General features: G+C 41.4%; 1 protein-coding gene across 1 annotated transcript; it reads right to left on the bottom strand.

Moving 5' to 3' along the window:
* Nucleotides 1–130: 130 nt before the first annotated feature.
* Nucleotides 131–22,195, bottom strand: cacnb2b (calcium channel, voltage-dependent, beta 2b). The gene is made up of 14 exons (XM_028427317.1): nucleotides 22,148–22,195; nucleotides 8,137–8,202; nucleotides 6,291–6,413; nucleotides 5,963–6,102; nucleotides 4,391–4,452; nucleotides 4,253–4,278; nucleotides 3,986–4,066; nucleotides 3,841–3,899; nucleotides 3,647–3,756; nucleotides 3,130–3,138; nucleotides 2,197–2,348; nucleotides 1,946–2,041; nucleotides 1,479–1,652; nucleotides 131–994 (listed from the first exon to the last, which is right to left on the bottom strand). Exons 1-14 carry the CDS (start codon nucleotides 22,193–22,195, stop codon nucleotides 254–256), a joined length of 1,887 nt encoding a protein of 628 aa, XP_028283118.1. The 3' UTR covers nucleotides 131–253.
* Between the last annotated feature and the right edge of the window lie 538 nt (nucleotides 22,196–22,733).

Below are 22,733 nucleotides of genomic sequence, written 5' to 3' on the forward strand. Positions count from 1 at the left end.
TAGAAAGAAATAATTAATTATTCAGTTAATCTTGGGTATTATTTGTGCAATAACATAAACAGTCATAAGGGTTAAAATAAAAGAGATAATTCTACTCCTTTTTAAAAAAAGAATAAGAAGTGTGCGTGTGGAGGGTAAAATGTTTTTTAAAAAAATGGCAAACAATATGAGGATAAACACTGTCTACATACAGTATGTGCATTATAAAATGAGCAGCATAAAACCATGCAGCAACCCTCAGTAGAAATGACAGTCATGAGTGTATGTAGGAGTCTCTGTGCCACTGTCGTGCATCTCTGTCTCTATCTCTTCCTCGATCCCTATCTCTGTCCTTTTCCCTGTCCTTGTGTCTTTCTCTGTCCCTTTCTCTGTCTCTGTCGTCTCTCTCTCTACCGTGGTAGTGGTGGTAACTGTGGTGGTGGTTATGTGCAGAATAGTGGTCCGCGTTGTGTGTCCGTGGTGGAACGTGCTGGTGATGCCTGTGCTGCCGGTTCCGTTCGTTGTGCTCCTGCTCGTAGTCTTCCCCGACGTCGTGTGGCTGGCTATTCCCACGATGATGATGCTGATGGTGGTGGTGATGGTGGTGGTGGTTGCTGTTGTTGTGATGGTGGTGATTTTGGCCCCGGTGGTTATATTGAGTCTCCTCCTCATCCACCTCCACCACATCCTCCACCTCCACATTCCTCTCCTCATGTTGGTGTCTTCGAGGAAGCCTCTGGCTATAATCCCTGCTCGGCTGTATATCCATGCCTCCAGATGTATGGCTGTGCTGGGTGTGGCTGTGGTGCTCCATCCGGCGGTTGTGGTGGTGGTGATGGTGGTGGTGGTGGGTGTGCTGGGGTCTTTTTGGTTCAGTCCTCAGGAGGCGCTCCTCCTCCTCTCTTTGGCCTCCCTCAGCCTTCTGCTCCTGGGCTGAAGTGGGCTCCTGGTCTACATGATTCTCATGGGAGACCTTCCTCTTGGGGGCAGTTGACTTCTTGCTTTTCTGCTCATCCTTGCAAAAAGGAAACATCATCATAATCTCAGTAGGTATGTATGTGAAATATAATCAGGCTTAGGGGTAATTAAGTTACTGTTTTAAAAGTAAAGACAGCAAGTCTTGCAACACTGAGACATAGTTACTTCTAACTGTAACTACTTTATCAGTTACACAGGTAATTTCAATCTAAAGAAGCCACTACCACCTCTATTCCTATGATTAGAATGGTGAGAATGGATCTACAGTGCAAGTTGCCCCACTCACCATAGGTAGGCCTATCTCATTTCAGCTTCTTTTCAGTGGAGAAGGATGAGAAGATATGAAATGAAAATGTTAGATGGTCTGATGGAAAGAAACACATTATGAAGTTCCCCTCTTAACATTCAGCCATATTTTTTGCATTCAATGAGATGGTATGAGATAAGAGGGTGAATTTGTGTCCTGTAATATTTTGACGTTTAAGTGTTTTTTTGTTTTCCTGCATTGTTTTGATATGTACCGGTATTGTTGTAGGACTGGCAGTCAGTGTATTTTCAGCCAGCTGGGCCACCAGCGCATTTGCAGCCTCCATCTCTGGTGGATGAGTCGCTCTCCAGTACGACTCCAAGTAGTCTGCAATGTGCTCGCAGGCATCTGATAGCTGGTTCTCATCTAAGATAACATCAAACATTTCCTAAAAGAAAAGAAAGCAAAAGACATTAGGGATATTAAGAAACAACGTACAAGCCAGAAACTGCAATAGTAAGTTTGGCAGAGGTGAGGTAATAGTCTGTGTTCAGGATTTGGGATTGAGAAAGGGGGATTTAAGGAAATAAAATAATCTCCAACCACACTTTGTGTATTATGTAAATGTAATATTAAAGCAAGGAAAGATTTCAATCTGGTTTAATTCTTAAGGATAAAAAATTGTTCTACAGTAACTCCCACTGCACACATTTCTCAAAGTCACCAGTAGATGGCACTCACTGGTGGACATTGGGCAAGCTTGTCTGCTGCCACAAGCTGAACGTTGAGATGTTTGGTCTGAGACTTCCCTCTGGTTTTGATCAGTCTTGTTAAAACCTAAGCAATGGAAGCGAAGAGATGAGGGAGGACAACAAACAGACAGAGAGAAGAAGAAAGAACAAGAAAGCATTGATAGTGCAGTGATATGTTCCTTAACCATACAAGTGAAAACTAAGTTTCAGATAAATGTTTTTCACTCAGATTAAGCTTACTTTTGGTGAGGAGATCTTTACATAGACAAGGATTGGAGCCAGAGAGGTCTTGGACACCTGCAGTGGGTGGTTGACCGTGTCTGCATCTAAAACCACCAGTTGCAGGCTGCGGGCGAGCTCGAAGATTCGCTCCACCTCCCCCTGGATCTGGGCTGCAAAGCAAATGTGACAACTAAGCTTCAGAAAACTCAAACTAATTTATTATAAACAAGATGTCCCATAGGTAACCTCTGGAAATAGGAATAGCAGAAGTGAATAAAATAAAATGCCATATTATAATGTTTGTTTTGTACACACATAAAAATGTTTGTTCACTAGAAGGAGAGCAGGAAAGCAGGGCAGGGAGGGTGTGTTTGTTTCAGTCCCACCCATCAGACACCCAAACATAGTGAAATAAAACAGGCACTTGAACACAGTTTTTATCATGCTAAAAACGATCTGACAAGCTATAAACCATCTCTGGGAAAATTATATTTTGAGGGAGTACCGTACTCAGTTGGAACTGTGTCCTATTCCCTACTGAATATAAATATGAATACTGTTTATAACCTATATTACAGTCAGCCACCAGGGGGCAATCAAGATATTTGGGGAGCTGTAACATCATCAGTCTTTATTTACAATCAAATGTTTGACCACACTTTGACAGGCTGACCACCATTTGTATTGTTTTCCAAAACAAGAACCCACAGCAGACAGTCAGACAAGTCCCTCTGCAGGCAAACCTGTCAGCCTACAAAAATCATCTTCATAAATAAATCATCTAAAATAATCTTATTTGTCACTTTTCTGTTTAATTTCCAACAACTTTGTATCTGTGTAGCATATGTGCATATAGAAGTGCTGGAACAGTGGATACTGGTACAGTAATGAGAGGTGGGAGGTGGAGCTTTTAAAAACACAAGGACTACCAGAGTTTTCAGTCATACATACCAGCAGCATCTGGGATGAGACAGCAATGAGAAAGACAAGAGTAGAGAAAAGCACGTAAATCTTATCCCCCTTCTGTTTGAAGAGGATTCTGACTACACTGCTGTGCAAAGTCACCAAAACAAAGCCTCCAAAGCCACCATTACGCACCAACTTAGCACCATGTTTTCTCCTAGCAGCACTCAAATAGACCAACTGGCTTAGTAGTTGTATGGGTTAAGATATGCGAGAATGTACGTATGTGAATATAAACTGGTGTGTTCTGATGACATCATTTAAGTCCATGGTCAAATAGCTTTTGTTTTAACCTAATTAAAGTTCCAAGTAGGCGAGTTTTACCACCAGGGACAACACAATGAGTGCTGGAAGCAATTAAAGAAGTTATTTTAGTAATTGATTTGTGTTCTTCACTGTGATTGGTGATATGTGAGTTGTGCTAATGCAGTAAACTCTCTGAAAAAGGGTAATGAAATGCCACAGATGATTCTCCAAGACATTATTAGGGAGGTGATCCACATACCTAAATTGGAGCGAGTGTTGGTCCGGTCGATTAGGGCCTTTTTGCCAGGGTTGTTGAGTATAGATCGTTTAGCCAGGGAGATGTCTGCTGTGACCCGTGTAATAGTAATTCTGGAAAAAAAATAACAGTGATTTTTTTTCAAGTTTTATTTCCAAATCAATCATAAGGCACAGAGGAATTAAATCAGAACTTACCTGCCTTCAAATCGATGTTTTAAATAGTCAAATAGTGCTTTTTGCATCATATCTGTAACCTGGAATTAAACCAAGAACATCAGTCAAAATTCAAACTGAACAAACTACCAGTGATTGTAGAGTAAACTAATCAAAGTACACTTACGTCTAAGCCCTTCAGTGATGGTCCCATTAGAACAACAGGACGCATTGTAGGCACGACATCGTACATCGCCACCTGCTCCCCCTACAGGCACATAAATAAAAAAGACTCAGTAACTGTCAGATAACTTGGGACAGCTAAATGTCTGATTGCAGACATATAAAGATTGAATGCCTATTAATTAATTAATCTAAAGAGCTGAATTATTATAGAATTGATATATCAGGTTCAAGTAAACTTCTTAAAAAAACTTGAGGTGAGCAAACTTACCGGCTTTTTTTTCACCTGCTGATTGGCTGCTCACACGGCAAGATGAGAGAAATACTTGAAATTAATTCACCAGACATCAGGAAGTAAAATTCTGTATCTGTCTGTATATAAGGTATATTTCACACAGCTGCAGCGCACCTTGTGATGGAGGAGTATATTTCTTTGAGTTCATATCTTGAGCTGCTTGAGATGCTGCTTTGCTGAAAAGAGAAAAGCTCTGAATTAGCTCTCATATTTTTATATATATGGACTTTACTCAACTCTATTTCACAGAGAGATAAAAAAAAATGAAGGACCAACATGTGTCTGTGCAATAAAAGATCTCATGCTTACTGACTGTATCTACTTATATAAGACACAGCTATATTAAGCTTAAATCCCTTGAAGTGATTCAGCACACACAGCAACCAACCCCCCACCCCCCCAATCCCCCACCACCCGCTCCCAAAGAGAAATTCCCAAGATCCTTTAGAAGTGTTTCTGCCACACTAAATGAGTCAAGTTAAAATCTTGCAGTCTCCCCCTCCTGTTTGTCAGGCTGATTAGAGTAAAAACAACATATAACAACAAACAAATCAATATAATGTATAAAGTCAAAATTAAAAGCATTTTAATCCATGCTGGGTGTATATTTCTCACATTGTTGCACTTATAATAGTGAAGAGCCATTAAAAACCTCATGTAATCTGTGACCCTTAGTTTTTACTGATGTCACCTTTCTAGTCCCAAAGTAGTTTGACTAATCTCTGTTTTTTAAAAAAGCATCAGCTAAAATTTAATCCTTTTGTAATTATGTTTTTGTTTGTATTTGTGTTGAACCAATAAAGATTATGATTAGGATTACAACATAATAACATAACAAATCTGTGCAGAGCTGTCTCCAAAAACCTGATATAAAGAACAACAAAATCCAACAACAACAACAATCAACAACAAAATCGGTGGAAATAACCCAACATCAGACTTTCAGCCAAGACGCTGGGCTTTGTGTCCAGTGTTTTATCACTCTATATTTATTAACAGTGACTGACTGGTTACATGTAGACGCTGACACTACTTGGATAGGTTTACTTTGTTAACACAAGATTTAAAGTGTCAAGTAATGTATCAGCCCTGGATTAATTACAGGCAGTTCAAAACCTGTCAGCCTGTTAAGTGGCCATTATCAGTGGTTATTATTTTGAAAAGCAGGGTATTGTTGTGGCTTCTAGTAGGACAAAAGGTACATTATCACAATCACCATCATCATCATCATCAACTGTTGTGAGTGTATGGAGGGGAATGTTCACTCCTGCAGCCTCTTGTGGGTGTGTAACACTGGCAATGCAGAAAAAGGAGACATAATGTGCATTAAGGGTGTGGTAACTTTCTGGGATGATAAGCAACTGACAGCTGCCATTAATTGAAATGATGACAATGAGGTGACAAAACCACTTATTGAGATGAGAGCAGCCTATTTTAGCTGATCTCTAATGACAGTTGTTGGCCCACCTGAAAAATCTGAGTCAGTTTAGGCTTTGGAAGTTAAACACAAACTTTTGTTTAGGACCCATCTATCATACTGTTGAATGTTTTTCATCTTTTTACAAAAAAAAAAAATTACAGCTCATATTTTAGTCTGTAGAGTGTTTGTGTGATCACTACTATAACACATATGTATAAACACCTCCAGAACAGAGGCAGGTAAAAAGAGCAGCCCGGTGCACATACTTGGCTAAGGCCTTTGCAGCTTTCCTCGCTTGGACTTCTCTTCTGATGAGAATGGTTTCCAGATTGACCGGACTGGGAATGAAGCCCACCACGCCATCCTCCTTCACCGGACGTCCGATCCACCAGTCATTGTTAAATTTCTGAAAAACAAATGCAGTGTTTTTATGATTATGCTTTGCATCTATTATTTAACTGGATCCACCTGCACATTAATACCAGCCTTGATTATCAAATGATAAAAGTATTATCAGGAACCTTTAAATAAGAGAAGACAAAATATTTTGAATCAGCATCATTCTGTGTATAACTGTGTGTGTTTGTTTCAAACCTCTTTGACATGGAGGAAATCTCTGGCCTCAAAGGTGACGGCCTGACCCGGTACAGGGACGTTGTCATCGTCGGCCGGCATGTAAGAGAAGTTGCAACGTACAGCGAATGCCACAGGCTTGTACTGGGGACAGGTGGACAGTGTGTCAACAGCTTTGCACAGAAAATAGTGTAGCTTAAAGCATTTCAAAGGGGAACAGCGTTGTGGAAACAGTGCAGGTCAAAAAAGTACAGGAGTGAAAAATAAAATGGCTCAGTGAGACAGTACTGCCAATGAATGTGTCTGCCACTGCGTCTTCCTCCTGATTGAGAGCCTGTAATCCTATCAGAGTCAAATGTCTTTGGCATGCCGATCAAGCTGCTAATTACACCACTTTGGAAAGCTGAGGCTGTGGGAGAGGCTGCAGGGTTAGCAGGGGACAGGCTGAATATGCCGCCTTAATTACAAAACACCAGGGGGAGCACATTAAATCTGCGGGGAAGGATTTAATTCAATATTCAACAGGACACATATCAGCAGGGGCTGCCTAAAAGGCAAAGAGAGGGTACGGTTGATGGCAGCAGTGACCTTCAGTTTTTCTTTCCTGAGAAAAAGAAGTGTTTATTCCACCTGCCGTTTGTGTGAATTCACAATAGCACGCCAAAAAAAAGTTTAATGTAAGTGGTTGAAAAAAGTTTAAAATCGCTTTTCAATCAGGTCAGTTGTGGTAAATCCTCTAGACCCCCTTACAAATGGATGTTTACGTTTTTCTTAGAAAAAAACAAAACTTTCAAAAAATGATTGACAGCTGATTGTCTGACCCCTTTGGGAAGCAGGAAGAAGATGTGCCGTGCTTTTGGATGACCAATTCAAAATTCTCTCCGGGCCCTATATGCAATGACTTACTGTGTGCAAATATTTACAGGATTGTTACTAATACCTTGGATTTTCAAGTGTTTTATCATTTTAGATGTCTTTTGTTGATACAGGCCTGTCACATACGTTGTTTGTCTGACTGGGTGTGTCTGTTGGCACTGACCCTTGGAAATCCCACACAAACCCACAGAGACAAGAGCAATTCTTTGTATAGAATAGAAAAAAATTTAATGGCTGGCCAGGCTACTGTATGATTATTAGATTGATGTGCATACATGCTAGGTCCTACATTAGTTTGGTGTACTATAAACTGTAAATGTACTTTTTGTGACAGAGAGCTGTTATAAAAGGCACTCTGTAGTCTTGTACTCTGGACATTAAGCCACAATGAGCTAATGATGTAAAGAACATAATCCTCTAAGAGGTCTTATTTCAAAAATTTATAAACCCATATAACACAGTTTTTAAAAAAACATTTATATAGTGTTTAGTTTCATGCTTACATGAAACTGCTGTTTCTCTAGTTAAAATTATGCAATGACACACAGCCTAAAAATAAGATTAGAAGTGATTTCCTTTACCTCGGATGAAAACGGATTTACAGATTAGTGCCCTCAAATATTATTATTATTGTTGTACAAAGAGAAGCATTTCTTACATTTTAATTGGTCTATTTAACTTTGTTACATGAGAACCTAGTTCCTTTTAGTGAAGAGGGTGTAATATTCCAATATCACTAGAAAGCTCTCAGCTAAATTAGCAATAATGAATATCCTTCATTTTTATGTCTGTTTAGACAGTGAGCACATGGCCACAATAAGAAATGCAGTGACTCATTATAATAGCACAATATTGCTCTGCTAATCTGATGTCCTGGTGTCTGTGTTTCCTGACTATGATGTAATGACGTCCTTGAGAGCAGCCTCTCCGAAAAATGAGGGGCAGCGTGTGGTGGGTCAGGTGATACTGTGATGTAACAGAGACACAATACCTTGGCTTTCTCCAGCTGCACCTGGGCATTTCTTTCCTCAACGACGTCCAAGTCCTGACGCTCTCCCTGTAGGAGACGGAAAGCAGAAAAAGGTACAGCAACCAATTTTGTCTAACTGGCATCAAAAGTCAACAACAGAACAATCATTGGCTCAAACTCTGCTGAGAGGTCTTTCACTCCACGCATCTGTACAATGAAGAGACAAACAAAACTCCATACCCACAAGGAGTATGATCCCTGACTAGAAATTGTAAAATTGGTGGAATGTTCCTTTAGAGTCTTATGTCTTTTAAGGGCTGTTATTAAGAACTTTCCTTTACCTGATCCAACAGGTATGTGAATGCAGCTCTGAATTAATCACCTTCTCGAACTTTTATATAATCCCAAACAGATTTCATAATCGCACAGATTTACTGCTAAGAGTTTGACCTAATAACATCTCCTGGACGTGCTTTCTCATTTACCTTTTTCAGAAACCTCCTGCCTTTAATTGTCAGGAAGTGTCGCAGTAAATCCCTCCTGGGACACCCAGGTTTATGTGCCATGTGTCTCTGAGATTAGATTGTCCCCTCAAAGACATGGTAATTAATGCCCTCTGTGTCACAGCCAGGAGGTGGCAGAGCCCCCCGCGTCAATCTGGCACTCAAGATACACACTTGCATCCCAAAGTCACAAATCACTGCTCTTCTGCTCAGTCTGATGCATTTTAACAACACGGTGATTCTGAGTCTTTGCTCTGTCGAAGTCTTTTGGTATTTTACATGACATGAATCTTGATGCTTTCACTCAAAAACACATTTCACATTAAAATCTGCCTTCATTAAATCATCTTAGACATGTACGCCTCAGTGGATTTATTTTCACCCACTAACAAGCTTTTTACTAGTTGGCCAAAACAACAAACATGGAGCTGGCATACAATGAGCACCACACAATGGCATCAAGCTTATCTGCTGTTATCTTGGCAATGACTCTCTCCCTGCACTACATATACACAATTTTAAGAGGGCTGCAAAACCCTATAATTCAATGCCTGCCATTTGGCTGTTATCATCAGCCTTCGACGTCCAGGAGTGTATGCCAGAGGTTGTTGCTTTATTGCCACTGTTTTACTCTTCATGCTGGAGAAAAGTCTGACTCCAGTTGTCCCTTACCCCACCACCCACCATCACTCTCTACTGTATGTCATTCCAAATGAGAGTGCACTGCGCTGCCTGACACTGATGATGATGGATTATGCTGCATGACATTACTATAGGACAATTGTTATGATGGACCTATCTTCAACTCTAAAAGACTCTGCTTTAATAGCTTGTATTATAGCATTAGGAGGGAAGACTGAGGAGAAGCAAACAGGAAGCAGTGATCCACATGCAAAATGACACAAAGACACATTTGCACAAATAGTAGAACATGTGCACAGATATCAGCTTTATGAACCTCTAGAGAGACACGTAGAGACAAAGACAGCAGGACTCTGATGAGGCCAGTCATCAGTTGCCAGCTTGGTTACAGGTAAAGTCTGCGTAATGCTACACAGATAGTAAAACACACCAGAGGAGACAATTAGCTGAATAATGTGATCTTTATTCAGCTAATTTGACTTTGATTTCTGATAGTCAGGAGCAATAATTAGTGGAACATGAATGTCTGTACAGAATTTTATAGAAATCCATCACTTGGAAGGACGGACACTGCCATCCCCAGAGCCACACAAAAGCAAAAACATTTAAGTGTGAACACTTGTTCTCCAGCAGCAATTTTTATTGACGGGAACTGAAGGAAACCCATCCAATGTCAAAATGCATCTGAAATTCAAGAGGGATTCAGAGATGTGTTGTAGCCGTCAATAACACACAACACAAGCCAGGAAGAAGGTGCCATGGTGAAAGAAGATGCCGTTCAGACAGCCAATATGGTATAATCACAACATAGCACAAGACACTATAGGATCTGAACATATCATTTTAAATTAAAAGAGAGAAAAAAAAACATTAACCTTGGCCTGATATTATGTGCCAAAAGAAAAACGAGAATACTACGTGTTAACAAGTTGGGCTAGTGCTGGTAATTAAAGAGTACAGTGTGTGGATGCAGTGGAGACAAGGAGTATTCAGCATGATGAGGAGGGAATCAGAGAGGAGCAGGAAGTAAATCTCCCCGGGGCGCAATTATGCCCAGGCATGGGGTTTTTGTTTACCCAAGCCTGGTGTAGACATCTGTTCGCACAGCGTCTGCCTCTCCTGCGAGCCAATGTCACCCAGCCAACAGTACAAAACGCCCCCGCTGAATTATTGAACAATGCTAACCTTTTGCAGGTGACTAAGAGAGGTAGAGACCCACAAAATAGGGATATTATGAGAGTACTGATCAGCACATAAACTCGTAAAGCATTCTCATAAACACACTGTAGGTCATTATTGAGTGATAGCCTGCTCTGTGGTCATGGCAGCAATTATAGACTATAAAGGAAAGAATATACAAGTCAGATTAAATAATTACAACAGCTAAACAATTTTGAAATTTAATTTTTCAATTTCAGAATTTAAGCTTTATTTATGTCGTAATCAAGAATTGATCAAATTAGATTATAATTGATTGACTGGACGCCTGCAGTTTCTCTAATTAAAATAAAGCTTCCTTTAAATTGTACTTTTTTTTTTAAAAGTGTCTGCCCTTCCACTTCAGTGTTCTGCCCATCTATTCACGCTTCCTCCCCTCCCTGCTGGAGAGCCATCTCAGCCCATTAACGTGATTACATGGCTTAGAGAGTAGTCAAAGTAAGGTGGAGGACAAGGAGGATGTGAAGAAGTAAAGCAGAGTTAGAGTCTTGTGTGCTACCAGAAGGTGACTCCTTTCCCACTCAAAAGAGTTTACACAGCTTTTTCAACACATTAGGCCACCAGGAGCCAGCTGGCTGGCATGAAACACAGAGATTCCCCAAAACGCAAACATGACCCTGGACCACGTCTCAAAGAAAAGCTGCGATAAAAGACTCACAGACTTATTAGATATTTCATCTAGTGTATTCAAATCTTTCATACACTAATGTGTGGTGGTTATTTGTTTCAAGGAGCAATTCCTCTTGCTTAGACAGTCCTTACATGACAAAATGCTGTGAGGACAAATTGTTAATTTCATTCCTGATACTCAAGGATGAGACACTAAATGCCTAACACAGGGACAGAAATTGTTTCTGTGATCTCGAAGTAAAAAAAAAAAACATTCATCTATCCATATGTGTTAATGTAATCTCTCTCATTCTCATTCCTCAGTCTTGTCCCTAAAGATCCCATTCAGACGCAACATTCACTCCACAAAAAGGGGAGCCGTTTCCATGCCAACCATTGAGTGAAATATGCCATCTAAGCACAAATGACTCCCACTGATGAAAATACGTGTCCTGTTATAAACTTGCACACACACACACCTGCTGTTCTACAGATCCAAACTATTCAACAACAGATCCATGAAGAAGGTATGTGTTTGCCTTTCACACAGCTTGAACTCCAACATGAGCACAAATAATGGGAGCACAGCAGAGTTTATGGAAAGCAAATGAAACCACAGGCCGTCCTTATCTTTATTTACACTAGCTTTCAACTGTCTTAAAAGATCCAGTCTGTGTGTTTGACCTCTTTAAATAGATGTTAACATTTAGGTCTTGTGTGAATATGTTTCCCTTAATTCTTCTAATCTGCATGTGCAGGTATTATACTGATGTCCTACTGAGTCATGCATGAAAAAGGACAAAAACACAGCCAGCCTCCCAAACACCCCTCAGAACAGTTCATTGTTGTCTGTGGAGCAGGTCACTAATCTAATTGAGACTAATTTCCTGTCGACCCACCAATGAACTGCTGGCACTGAGCCCAGGTGTTCATGGACAAACATTTGTCATTTTCACCCACAAATATTTTCTTGTATTAGCTTTTTCACCGGCAGTCCTCGGTCAGTTTATTTGCTGTTCATTTACTTTGATGTGTTATTCTATATGTATGATGGTTTCTTTGCTACTTTATCTGTTGGTCATTAACAGCCTGTTCATTTGGATTCAGTGTGTGTTCCAATCCAGTTTTCTCCAAGCTCTGTCTAATCAGCTGCTGTGCCTCATCTGTCTGAAGGAGGCTGGCTCTGTGCCCTCCGCCTGATGCTTCCTTAGAGCAGATATGGCCCGGCTGGCACCGCCACCTTTACTTTGGCACAAGTCTCTGTGTGTGGAGTTTTAAGATGGCATCATAACCCTTTAGGTCTCCAATTATAGATCAAAAGAGGCAGCAAATCTGTACCTTACTGAATGAAATTTATGTTATAAACTATGTTAATAGGGATGTTTTTCATTATCACTGAGGTTTTAGGTTTACTCAGGTTTGTGGAAACTGCTACAAATTACTGCCCGATCGGTGACCAGTGTCCACTATTATTGCTGTGAACACATATCTGCATACATGATACATGTGCTAAACAATTTTACAAGATACAACAAGATGTGGAATAAATTGTCATTCCTTTTGTACCTCTGTACAAGCTGATCACAACACAAAGGATGCCACAGAGACATGCTAATGTTTATATTTCCATTACACTGTGTTTAACTATAGGTGCTAGTGGACATTGGTCAAAGGTGAAAACGCTGCAATCAGCAGTAGCTAAAGCTAACTAGTAGCATTGAAAGAAAATATAGACTATATAGCTATACACAGAATGTCCATGATATCCCCCATAGGTTTCTGAAGAGCCTTCTTGAGTGTTTGTGTGAGGCTCAAACCACCATGTTGACAGCGTCTCAGTTCGCCTGAATACAAGTTGAGCTGTGGTGGGCGGACAGTAGTGAAGGCAGGAAGTCAGCGCCTACATGTCACCCAAAGCAGTCACGCCCATAACTATGCATAATTTTAAGTCTTAAGATAATAAAAATGAGCCAATTATTTAAAAAAAATCCCTCCTCCACAGACATGCAGGATTATTAAAATATACAAAAAAAATTAGTAAAGTTTATATCCGTTTGTTTGACAGACGCTATTCTTGGTGTCCCACACAAATGCCCCCATGCCTATTGCGGCTTTCAGTACAACTGCGGAGGATACAAATTGCTGGTGTGTCAGCCTATGAGTAACACCAATTTTAACACTGCCCCTGTTTCATCTTCATTTTGAAGATTATTGTATCTTTGGAAGCATCAAAAAGAAAAACAGAGAGAGATTTGCCTCAAAGAGAAAATCACAGCACCAAAGACTACACTGAAAAAAAATCATTTCAGGGGAAAAAGCAGTGTGTATTTGAATCCTTCTCTCTCCCTCTCTGTGTCATGATTGTCTCTGAGTAAGGAGATTAAGATAGCATGCGTCAATCCAGGATTTAGAGACAGGGAGACAAATGCAAACCCCTCACAGACAGCCAACACTGCTGCATGGACCGTGTGTGCTCAGGCTCCCTCACAGTCATCAGACAGAAATACAAAAGCTGCATTCATTTTATATTATTTTAATCTCTGACTTGCCTGGTTTCTGTAACGGATACATTTGAAGTTCATAGAAGTCACTGCACTGCACAGTGTTCTAATGCAACCTGGTCAGAATTGGTAAAAGGAGCAGGGTGCGTGTGTGTGAGGGGATTATAACAAAAAATAATAATCATTGTGCCAGACACTCCTGGTATGTCACATATTGCACAATTACTGAACCAACACTGTAGAGTCACTGACACTACACATGAAAAATGTAACCAGTATAAAGAAGTCTTCTGGAACACTCCAGACGTCTTACTGCTCCACTTCCTGTCTGGATGGAGAGCAGGTATCTGCAGGTAATGCCCCAGTAACAACCACTAAGAGGCTTTTCCTATTCTAGGTAACAAGCAGTGTGCCAGCAAACTGCAGTCCAAGACAGCAGGCCATCCAGGCACTGCAAGATTTTTATCTTCCCTAGTTTCAGCATCTGAATGTGGTTATTACATTTCTGTCACACAGCTAACAACCTAATTAGACCTGATCCTTCTGGTCTGTAAGTAGAAGAATCTGAAATTTTCGATGTATGAAACAGGACAGGGTGGTTTCTAATGATTAACAATCACCCACCAGACGTGTGTTGAAGCAATATTCCTTTTAGTCTTGGCTGGTTTAGGCTAGATTTAGGAAAATTTACACCAAACAAAGTTTTTCCTCCTCAACAAGCTTCTCCGCCATTTCTACAAAACTTCTTTTCCTGCTGAGGGTGGTTCAAGCTCAGCACATTTAAGTGACTATGCCTACAGTGTTAGCTTATATACAAAAAACAATATTAGTATCCATTTGGAGCGCTGTCTCTGGCCAATATTGGCAAATATATGCAAACTTTCCTCTAGTCGGCTCTCTATGATGATATGTCCAACAGTTTATTTCATAACTTTGTGTGCTTTCTGGGAGGTGCTAAGCAGGAAGCAGCACATAGCAGCTATTAAGGGCTTTTCACTGAGCATAGTAAACAAGTATTAATGTTAAATCACCCTCTGGAATGTTAAGATTAACGGCAGATACGTCTTATGTCATTGCAAGCTTATTTAATACATGGTTTCATCTTATTTCTCCTGCAAATGGTGATTAAACACCAACACAAACTAAAACCACACTGTAGAGTGTACAGCAGGTAACCTGGCTGCACCTGCTGCTGCTGCCCCCTCACATGAAGTGAAAACAAACAGGCTCATTTCATTTGTAGCGTGCATCACCGGGTTCATTGCTAGTCCACAACAGCCAGAAGTGAGAGGAGGGGGGAGGGGGGAGCAAGAAAAGATCTTCAAACCGTTGGTTATGCAACCCACTCTGAAGTCTGTTATTCAGATGGACACATGACATGATACCAGCATTTGCATTTGCAACTCTGTCTGCCCTGCGCACAGTGTGTGCAATGATGTGGAAAGGCCTCACACAAGGATTAACGCCCGGTGCAACAGATGGTGTATTCTCCTACCCTTCCTGTTCAACACACACACACACACACACACACACACACACACACACACAAATCACAACAGATCCATATACTGTATATTTTACCTTCTTTTTGGGCGGCATGGTGGATAAAAGTGTCCACTCGCGTTATCCCACGGCTGAACCGAGCAGTTCAAATTATCGTTCACCTGGTTCCACTGAAGCAGGCATGGACAAGCACGCCATGGGACTGCTTTTACCTCTGAAACACTAAAGTGGATAAATCCCAGGATGCTGTCCGGTGCGAAAGAAAACGCCGTTCTTTAAGCGCCGTTTTGTGCGTAAAAGTGACAGATCTCCCAAGAACCCGCGACGCACAAGTCTCTGCTGGAGTTGCGTGAGGGGTTTCACTTAAGTCTGTATTGTGAGTGAGTATAGATACCCTTTCCCGAGTCCTGGGGGTATTAACGGCTTATTTCTCGGAGCGGCATCTGTTGCGCCGCACACCGCTCAATCTGACCTCAAGCACCGAACACACCAAGAAGGTGTCCAACCCGCCTGCGCCCGTCTCTGAGTCCTAAATACTGGTGACCAGAGTCCGCGCCTGACGCCTGATTAGTGAGTGATCGAAACAACTTCCCGGAGGTTTGGCTGCACAAATGGGAGTAATATAATGGCCTGTCTCCAAAATAGAAAGATGAAATTAAAAAGCAAGCAGAACATAATTCCTCTATGCGCCAGATTTACAGCATGGAAGTACAGACAAACACAGTATTCATCATCCAGAGAGCGTAATCATCAGATTCTGTCACCACATTGGTTCAGTGTCATTATGTCACAACTAAAACTCTCAGCCACGCACACACAGACTGCTCCTCGTATCCTGAAGTCACCCCACAGTGTGAGTCCACAGCAACACAAAGCAGCACAACCACCAGATAATTACGACATTTAAAAAAAATGCATTCAGTTTGTTCTTCACTCTGACTTTAACTTTACATTGAAAGGCAGAAAATGAAAAATCTGACCTTTTAAAAGTAAAGAAAGACTTTTGTTATTTTGGCAAATCCCTTTAAAATGATGCTCTGCTTTGAAATTAGATGAGATGGATGAGACCTTAAGTTGTGGGGGGTGTGACTTTCACATTGTGAGGGATAAAAAAAGACTTTTGGATCTTTACTCCATCACTCTTTATAGGTTGCTTGACCTGTGGCCTGTAACTGGACAGACAGGAGGGGAACATCAGCAGATGGGTGATGCAGTGAGGTACCAGAATCTCCAGGGAGAGCTTTAGGAGGCGAGGGCCACAGATGAGAGCGTTACATAACTGAGAATGAAAAAAAAAAAACACACATTGGGCTGTTGTCAGCTCACACAAGGATTAACGCCCGGTGCAATGCGGCTGTGTGGAGCTGTGACACTGACCTCTGGGTCAGACACACATCTGGACACAGACAGTGAGGCTAAAGATAGACACTGTATGTCCTTATCAATATCTTTATACTGATAGTCAGACTTCATCATCAGAAAAAGCTGTGCTCCTGCCAGAGGCAAAGAAGAAACTAATGTTTCCTCAGAGGTACCAACATTTAAACACCGACCTGGGACTGACACTAAAATCTGCTCTATGACACCTCAGAACTCCTCCAGCAAGAACAGTCAAACAGACTCCACGATTACTATGACTCCCTCACAGCACAACTGTGAAGTTGTTGCATGAGAATCAAACCATCCCTCCTGAAAAGAGCTACTTGCAACATAAATAAACTAAAATATTGAGCCTCTATTTTTGTTTACATTGATTTATTTTTATTCAAATGTCACAAACCCCTGAAAAAAGTGTGCAGACATTTAATTTAGAGTTTTCAGATACAGTTTGTCTCGGCTTTTTTAAAGGGCTCTGTCCATGAAGACGCAACATAAATCATCCCATAGACACACTCCACTTCTTCAACTAACTATTATTAACTATAACTATATTCAACAAAAATGGCAAACAATTCAAAAGACATAGCAAACACACACTGGTTCCTCTGTCACTGATTCTGAATGATTCAAAACAAGGCAGCGCCACTTAGTGGTCGGGGGAAACACAAACTAAGACAATATATATCACATACAAAAAAGAATAGATGACACAGTCCAGGTGGTCAGTCAGATTTAGGCTAAGTGTTGGCACACTTGTGCTCTGGCCCAGCAACACTTGTCAGTGTGGCTGAAAATTGGCAAATTTTGCAGCTGACAGCTAACTGTGCACTATGTGTGGTGACCTTGACTCAGGTCCTAGCACTCAGCAGATATTTGGTGAGGCGTCTGTTGCTACACAGTAAAAAAACATAACATACACTGAACCTCCTTCTTAGCAGACAGAATTCAACAAGGATCTTGGCACATATACATATATGGTTGAAATGTGCTTCTCCTGCAGTGTTTACAGATCCAAACACACATCCACATAGGCCACAAGCTTCTCATCTCACTCCTCATTCACTGCCCCCCACACGTGTTCATGTACACATGTGCTCTCACACATACATAAACAAACATCTGTCCCTAAGCTTCTTACAACCACTGTGTGTGTGCTGTCAAGCTGGGGCCAGTAGTGCAGGGCAGGGCTTCTGGGCCAAAGATGGATGGCACGCACAATTTCAGGCAAAGCTCCAGACTTCGACCTCCTCACTCTCTGTCCTACGCAGCCAGAAACCACACATCTGCCCTGACCCAAAAGAAAAACTCCCATCTGAATTTATTATCTAGAGACAACAAAAATGTTAAATTATTGTCATTCGACATTAAAGTGCAACCATGCAGCCTCAGCTTCATTGATTCGAATGTTGAGTTTGAAGTGTGGATGGTGTGGGTTAGGCAGCATGCTGCGGAGTGCAGCAGTGGTAGCGATAGGACAGTTTTGACAGCAGCTGTTGGGCAAAAAGAGCCATCAAAAACATATCTCTGTTCTTTAATTAATTAATGAATTAAGTCTTTAGGACATGGCCTAAAGCAGTGTTTGATTAAGAAACCAAACTGCTGTATGCTGAGATTCATATGCAGAATGTATATATAGCTAAAGATAACACATTTCAAAGCAGATAAGACTGACAGAAATGAAAAGCACTGAACTCTTATAATCCACCAACTGCCCTCCCCCTCCATCCCCTCCCCTACTAGCCAGATTGGCAGTACTCACCCAGGAGACATTTTTGGTCACTTTTGACATGGCTTGCAGGGTGAAAAGGCCACAAAATCCGGCGTCCAACACACACACACACACACACACACACACACACACACACACACAGATCCCAGACTGCCTTTATCAGCAGCAGCACCCTCTTCAGAGATGGAAACCGACTTTTCATTTGACGTCTTCCACCTTTTCTCCCTCTCCTGTGGGAACAACCTTAACCAGATTTATATCCACCTGGAGAGTGGTCCGCCAGTCGCAACCAGCTAAACATGCTCCAAAATTCAGGAAGAGGAAGAGGGAGGAGGAGGATAAGGAGGAGGATGAGTGGGAGAAAGAAAGACACAAAGATAGGATAACTCCAAAAGTGTCTGTGAGAGGCAGAAATAGAACATGCAGAAAGTTCCTCCAGTCTTCCACCTGAATCCTCCTCCTCCTTCTCTGTTGTCTGCTCTCTTCAGATTCATAAACCTTGTATGAATATGAAACCAAACATCTGGCTAATGCCCCTCCTCTGTGATGTTGGAGCCTGGAGCCAGCAAATGGCCAACCCTGCCCTCCTGACATCAGGGAGATTGAGAAGGGAATGATGGAGGAAAAAGAAGAAAGGAAGGGTAAATGATGTGAGTGTGGGGGCAGAGCAGGCGCAGAGAGGAGGTGGGGGTGGGGGCAAACAAATAAAGGGGGGGGGGCAGGTCAACACAGATTGGAGGGCAGGTTACTGATCCCTAACATGAGATTAAAGACAAAAAACATGATAAATAAAATTGGTCGTTGTAAAAAAAAAAAATGTTGTTCGTTATATGTTCCTTAATTTTTTCACAAACAAAGAAAAGACATATGGACATATGTAAATACTGTACATGCTGTGTGACTGTGTCTGCTACTCTTAATATTTGACAATAATCTGATGGGTGATTGCACAAAGGGAGACAGAGGGGATGGATGGTATTATGTCACTCTCTGCCAATCCAAAATCCCAAACTCAGTTTCAGCAGGAGCTCCTTCAAAAGCCACGACGGCAGGTTTCATTTAAAAAATGTCATCACCACAACAGAGAACTTCAGCGAAGAGATCAGACATGTGGCCCACCATCAAACAGCTTTGCTGACTCCACCAGGTCACTGTTAATCTCTCTTTCTAAGGTTGCAGGAGAAGCAACACTGACTAAAAACACAAAAGGTTTTGACTTGTCCTTTCAGGGTTACCATACAAACTGGCACTTCAACTTAACTAATTCAACTTCAACTAATAATTACAAAACAGTAAAGTCTATATTCTATTTGTGCTAAAGATCACCCTATACACTGGTCCATTAAGTGATGTATAGTGGTCATGTGAGGCAGGTACAGTCACATCAGCAAATGCATCAAAATAACTGTACAACATCCAAACATCCACGAGCCTGGGCGATTGTTATGGAGGTAAGATGGTGGAAATTAGATTTTGAACAAAAAAAACATTTCTGAACTCACCCAGAATTGAGAATTTATATTTACAATTCCTATAAATAATATAGTTTTTATAGTATTTTAATATTCTTTGCTAAGCTAAGCTAAGCTAAGATGAGATAAATGTTGATCTATGTGCAACATGCAAGATGTTGCAGGGAACTCACATATGTATCATATTAGGTCCCAATTTTTATTATATTTTATTTTTACTTTTAAGGCTTTACCCTTTTACTACTTTACTATTGGAGCCTATATTTCTAAGAACACATTAATAGTAGAGTATGTAGCTGAGGCTGAGCATTGCTGAAGGTTGTTTTGGGTGGGCGGGGGGGGGGTGGGGGGGGTGGTACAGAGATATTTGTGTGTGAACTCAAATCCAGTCGCCTCTGGTAAGGTGGGAAATAGCAATGCGAGTGTGAAAACAAGTCAATACTGACCACAAGCTTGCAGCATGTTCACCAAATCCACAGTGTTATAATTGAGCGTCACAATCAATGTATACGCCCTAGCACTGTAAGGATCTGTGGTCCTTATGGATTCTCCTCTGCAGTATAAAAAACTTCAAAGAGAAAACTGAAGGCAAAAATACATCCAAACCAGACATGTCCAAAACACTCTAACAGAAGAAGCTGAAAGTGTCCTCTACTTCAGATATGAGAGAGCAAGTCAACACTTACATCAGTTCTGTGAGTTAGATCGTCTCAAGTTAAGTGCATGCAGAGGAAAAGACATGTCTCATTTCACTCATTAAAACATAGTAAACAATCAAAAATCTCCAAAAAATGTATTTACTCTAATTTTAAAGTGTCATCACATGTAATGGGGATAAGTGAGCACCGTATTTCACCGAGTTGTCCTGACACTCACTGCATTATGAAAAACCGCAGCGACTAAGCAGAAAGCAGTCTGACGTCTAAAACTTCTTCTCAGAGCCAGATGAGCACTTAAAGTAATCCAGCTCTGCTCTCTGCCAGCAGAGGACACACCTGGAGGATGAAGGCAAAAAAAGCATACAACAACGTAATGAGACAAAGGATAATATAATGGTATTATCATATGAAATCTCTAAATAGCCTGAAGTCTGCTGAATAAAACAAGGTGCAGTGACTACCACTTAACAAAGATAAGAGTCTAAAAGTAAAGGTAATGAAATTACTCTGAAACTGGCCTCCTCAGAAGTCTCTCAGATGATCCTTCAATTAGGAAACTCTGATGCTAAAGTGATATCCTCAGCATTACAGTGAGGAACTGACAGAGAATACATTTGTAATGAGATGAAAGTCAGACAGTCATAGCTCTCTTTAATGGCCACAGGTGTGAAATATAAAGGAATTCTAATCCTAGATGTGAAACAGTGTAGATGTGCAGTGTTGAATGTTTGCTAACATTAACTGTGCCTAAAGTGTGGTGTTATCCCATGAAGCTGTGTCATTGCATTTAGGAGTATCCAGTATTTTATGATAAAGAAGTCAAGATTAGCAGAAGGTTACTTTTTATGTCATGTGGGATCCACTCACAGCTTAAACTATCTTTTTTAATCTGACACACTATTTCAAATTATGAATAGCAGATGAAACTACATGCAGTGAGACAGAAAGTGTTGATCTCACATGTGTTCTTTATATTTGCAGCATTTAATGAATGAGAATGAGACACACACTGACTGCAGGCTCCAGGTCTCACTTCTTGGTGTGTGTGGCTGCTTTTAGTCCTCTCTCTGCGTTTTTTGATTCCATAAGCTTCTTTCCTGGCTTGTTGCTGAGGTGGGCACACATCACATGCAGCAGTACAGTATAGTGTGGTAATCTGTGAGGCTCTGAGCTGACAGCCTATTGAGAAGCGTGGACTGACAGTAAGCCTATTTCATGTAGCAACGTGGTTATTATAGGGTCCTCCGCAGTCAGCGCCATCACACAATGCACTGCTTTAACTCTATAGTATGAGCTACAACAACGGATGCAGAGGGACTGATACAGGCAAGAGAAAGGAGGAAATAGTGATGAAGCAGGGAAAAGGAGGAAGAGAGAGTTAGAGGAAAGACAAGACGAAAGAAACAGGTGGATGAGAGGACTGTCCTCCTCTGCTCATCTCTGTCATTGAGAGGACAATAAACCTGGCCTGTAATTAGATAACTGCCCCCCCCCCCCCCTTCAGACGGCTCGGACAGGACAGATGTTGTGAGGACAACAGCTCTGACGTTATCTTATCTTCAGCATGAAACAACACTTGTGATCAAACTGTTGCCTTACTTAGAAAACAGAAATATAAATCTCTTTTGTGAAGTCCTGTGCAGGAATTCCGACAAAATCATTGACAGCCAAGCTGTCTGAAACTCACACACACACACCGTCACAGGAGTCAAACAGTCTGCCTACATACTTCATATGTTAAACGTGCAATAATTCTAAGCATTATTTGTAAAAGTATGCCGTGTGTCCACCAACAAGATGATAAATGGGCACTTACATAGGTGGACTGCACTCTCCGCCAGTGTCCCAGCCCACAGCAATACATCAAGACATCTAGTTGTGGGGAGAAGAGGGGACAGGCCGACAGAGCCTCGGGTCCTGGGAGTAGGTCGACTCAGGACAGAATCCTCATGGCACAGGTGATCCACCTGATCATCTTGGAGACTTTGGGAATCCTGCAAAGAGGGGAAAAAAATCGACTATGTCCACAGGTTGTCGCAGGGACGTGGGTCACCTGGGAGTTTTTAGTGGCTGGGTTCTTTCATAAGTTCTGTCCAGGTAACAGCCAGATGTCTCACAGCATCTTCTAAGTCATGCACTCTGTGGAGATCCGATCCAATGTCCGTCGGCAGTCTGGAGTCTGAAGTGCTGAGTGTGTGAGGTTTGTATGTCTGCTTATCTTCATGTGTGTGTGCGAGTTCACCTCATCCTCAGGACAGGTGGGTTGTCTCCCATTCTGCTTACACTCCCATTAACACACCTCGCACTGTCAATAAAACCTCCCCTCCAGCATGAACCCCCAGTCGAACAGTCTTGCGCTGTAAAAACTAAATGTCATCTGCTTCCCTTTGAGTCTCCCAGAT

Source organism: Parambassis ranga, chromosome 17 (genome assembly GCF_900634625.1).
Source record: "Parambassis ranga chromosome 17, fParRan2.1, whole genome shotgun sequence".
NCBI classification, from domain to species: Eukaryota; Metazoa; Chordata; class Actinopteri; family Ambassidae; genus Parambassis; species Parambassis ranga.